The sequence below is a fragment of the Alnus glutinosa genome, chromosome 11 (genome assembly GCF_958979055.1).
Source record: "Alnus glutinosa chromosome 11, dhAlnGlut1.1, whole genome shotgun sequence".
Lineage (NCBI taxonomy): Eukaryota > Viridiplantae > Streptophyta > Magnoliopsida > Fagales > Betulaceae > Alnus > Alnus glutinosa.
This window is the reverse complement of record NC_084896.1, coordinates 25,693,958-25,697,546: the sequence shown is the minus strand read 5'-3', so window position 1 is coordinate 25,697,546 and position 3,589 is coordinate 25,693,958. Positions and strand designations below refer to the sequence as shown.

At 41.1% G+C, this 3,589-nt stretch overlaps 1 protein-coding gene across 1 annotated transcript; it reads right to left on the bottom strand.

Annotated features, from left to right (window-relative positions):
• Nucleotides 1-2,116, bottom strand: LOC133881769 (uncharacterized protein At4g06744-like). The gene has a single exon (XM_062320794.1). The coding sequence runs from the start codon at nucleotides 1,913-1,915 to the stop codon at nucleotides 236-238; it is 1,680 nt and encodes a 559-aa protein (XP_062176778.1). The 5' UTR covers nucleotides 1,916-2,116; the 3' UTR covers nucleotides 1-235.
• Nucleotides 2,117-3,589: the final 1,473 nt, after the last annotated feature.

Here is a 3,589-nt window from a genome sequence, read left to right as displayed (position 1 = left end):
TTTAGCCAACCTTATGATTTATGAACGCTATCTCATGAATACAATTGAGCAGCGCAACGAGAATCTTCAGTACTACACTATAAGAACTGGCGTCTGATGGAGATGCCAAATTACAACACATTGCCTTATTCATGACTTGATCAATATAAAGAGAACAGAAATATGCAAATATATTACAAATTAAGGACCCCCCACGACACATCGTTAATGAATCCCCATAATCGGAGCTTGAAAATCACAGCCTATGCGGTTTGAGAGTGCCATAGGAAAGTGGTGAGGGGGCTGGAACCGTTGGTCGATGATAGGACGAACCAAGGGGAGCTGAATAATACTTATTCTGACAAGGAATGTAATTTAGGGACTTCTCGTTGGGGCACCGGTGGAACTCGTGCTTAGAGAAAAATGCAGCACATTCAGCTTTTGGTCTCTGATTTGGAAGGTCTATAATGCAATTCTTTTTTACATTAAGAACCTTTTTCTTGATCAACTTCCTGCATTCAGGACCAACCTGGGTGAAGTAGTTGTGTGATATATTGAAGACATCTAGGTTAGGCAGCTTGCAGATTGCCTCCGGGACCGACCCATAGAACTGGTTCTCAGCCAGGTTAAGCACCTCTATTTTAAACAGGCACTGAAATGAGTGGGGTATTGGACCCGTCAAGTAATTGATGCTCACATCAAAAACAGTGGCCTTTTTCAGGTAGCCAATCTCAAATGGCAAGCATCCTGTGAGCGTGTTGTTCAAGAAGAGCACCTCAAGGAGGGTTTTGCTAGCTAGGCCAATGCTTCGTGGGATTGGCCCAGTGAATTTGTTGTTGGCAAAAGTGAGATAAAGGGCTGGTGTAGAGCCAAGATTGTAAGGAAGCCCTTGCTCAAAATTGTTGTTGTTGATGAAGATTACGTCCACATCTAGCAAGAACACTTGGGGGGGAACCGTGCCACACAAATTGTTAAACCGGAGGTCCAAGAAGGTCAGGTTTATGGCACGAAGAACTTCCATTGGGAACTGGCCCTGTAACTTGTTGTTGCTAAGATCTAGCTCGAAGAAGTACGGAAGCTTGGAGATCTCCCGGGGGACGCCACCAGTGAAATTGTTGGAGTTCGCGTGGAACACGGTTATGTCTTCCAACCTTTCCATGAACCCGGAGAGTGGGAGCTGGTTGTTATAACCAACAAAGCCATAGCCGTTGAAGTCTACTCCAGAAACTGCTTGTTGTTTGTCGGTCGGATACTTGGCGCAGGAGAAGCCTTTGAACTTGCATACGTCTCTATCTTTGCGATCCCATGATTTCAAAACGTCTTTTGGGCCGTCTTTGATTTTTTTTTTGAACTCTCGAATTACGTAGTAGGCTTTTATAACTCGAGGGCTAATACCAGGTGGAGGAGGCAGAGGAGATGGGGGAGGTGGAGATGGGGGCGGCGGAGACGGGGGAGGTGGAGATGGGGGCGGCGGAGACGGGGGAGGAGGAGAAGGGGGCGGTGGAGACGGGGGCGGAGGAGAAGGGGGCGGCGGAGACGGTGGGGGCGGAGGAGAAGGGGGCGGCGGAGACGGGGGAGGCGGAGACGGGGGAGGCGGAGAAGGGGGCGGCGGAGAAGGGGGCGGCGGAGAAGGGGGCGGCGGAGATGGGGGCGGCGGAGATGGGGGAGGCGGAGATGGGGGCGGCGGAGATGGGGGAGGCGGAGAAGGGGGCGGCGGAGACGGGGGCGGAGGTGGCGCTGGAGGTGGGGGACAGTCAGGTTCAGGTGGGGGAGGAGGAGCGGGATTATTGCTACCACCACCACCACCTATAATTATTTCCAATGCTTCCCTATTGGACCTGAGAGCCGGCTCGCCGGCACCGACCCCATAGAACAAGCACAAATGAAGCAAGAAAGTTGAAAGCAAAAGTGAAGCAAGGAAAGAGATGGTGGCCATCACTTTCTCTGTACACAGGAACTCTGGTGCAGAGAGTAGATTGAATGAAGGTGAAACTATATAGAAGGTGCGTAGACTAAGCGAAGAAAAGTCAGAAGTCTTTCGTTCACATGCCTACAGAGATGACAACTGCTGTAAATCTTTGTCCGGGTTGGAGGTTGCTGCCCTCTCACTTTCGGAGAAAGACATTTTCTTGCAGCACCGCTCGTCGCTGTTTCCTCGCTTTGGATATTAATATTTATTCCCCATTATTCCTTATGTTCCCGTGTTTCGTTATTTAATTATCAATTATGTTATGGTTTATATAATATATAATAATATTTTCCATCCAAAATAAGAATTTTAAAATTCTATTATTTTACACACCAGAATTTAGTGTAAACTTATACAAGCAAAATGCTCCAAGTTTGATGCTCAAAAGAAGAGCTATGATAATATATTATAGAGTCGGGAATAAAAATGCAGGTAGATATTAATCGTATGTATATGTTAGTCACACCTATTTGTTATTCGTTATTAACTATTCATGAAGCGAATAATGGCTTTAGGGCATGCGGATTTAGTTATTCTTCGTGTACGTATACTCTTTATATATAATATATATATGATTAAATTCACTAAAACAACGTTTTTTGTGTGTTGCCTCATATGTGTATAGTGCAAGGTGTTTACATATTTTTTTCTTTATCAACAACTATAAATAGATGGTGGACGAAACTAAATAATGTATAAGATGAAAAATTAATGACAAAATGATTAGCAGGTGTGATATGAAGAATAGTATTCAACTATAAATAGTGCCTTTTTTTTTTCTTTTTTCTTTTTTTGTATTTACTAGAAGTAAGAATTATAATTTTAAGGCCCAAATCATCTATTAGCTAACGGATAATAACCATAATAATCACGTAGAAATACAAATAATAATCACATTATACGAATGTGAATAGCTAAAAATAATACTGATATTATGCAAATGCGAATATTGTTACTAAATACATGTACATTTTCAGCCCTTTCCAGTATACATTCCATGGAAAATTTGATGCTTAAAAGAAGAGATAAGATTATAGGGCAAGGCCCCCCTTGAAGTTTGAACATTGGCTACAACTGATTGCGGAGATAAAGGGCAGACAAAGAACTTTTTCGCAAAGAGACATATATAATTTGAAATTTACTTTGGCATACAGCTCAGAGAGAGAAAAACAAAGAAAAAGAAAAAGAAGACTTGGGAGACCGATGTCGTCCTTAGCCAAGTTTCTTTCATTTTTATTTTTTTTTTTCCCTTTTCTTTTTAATCCGTTTGGCAAGTTTCTTTCCCTCCATTTCCGTTCTTTTATTTTTATTTCTCTAAAAAAAAAAAATATTAATTTTAAAATATTTTAATTCCGAAAGAATTTCACTTTAGTGTAGTGAACTGTCACATTTTTTTTTAGAGAAAGTACTTAAACTTCAAAACGTCTCAATTTAGGATATCAAAATAACTGGTCGACCGTTAGAATTTTTCGTTAAATTCTGCTAAAATTTTCAAAATACTAATGTATTTATTTTTTATAAATTTTTTCAAAGATTTAAGTATGAGTATTTTTATAAATTTTGTTAAATTCTAGCCAATACCTAAATCTTAGCAATTTTTTTTCTTTTTTATTTTTCCTAAAAACAGGAGTGGTATTTTGA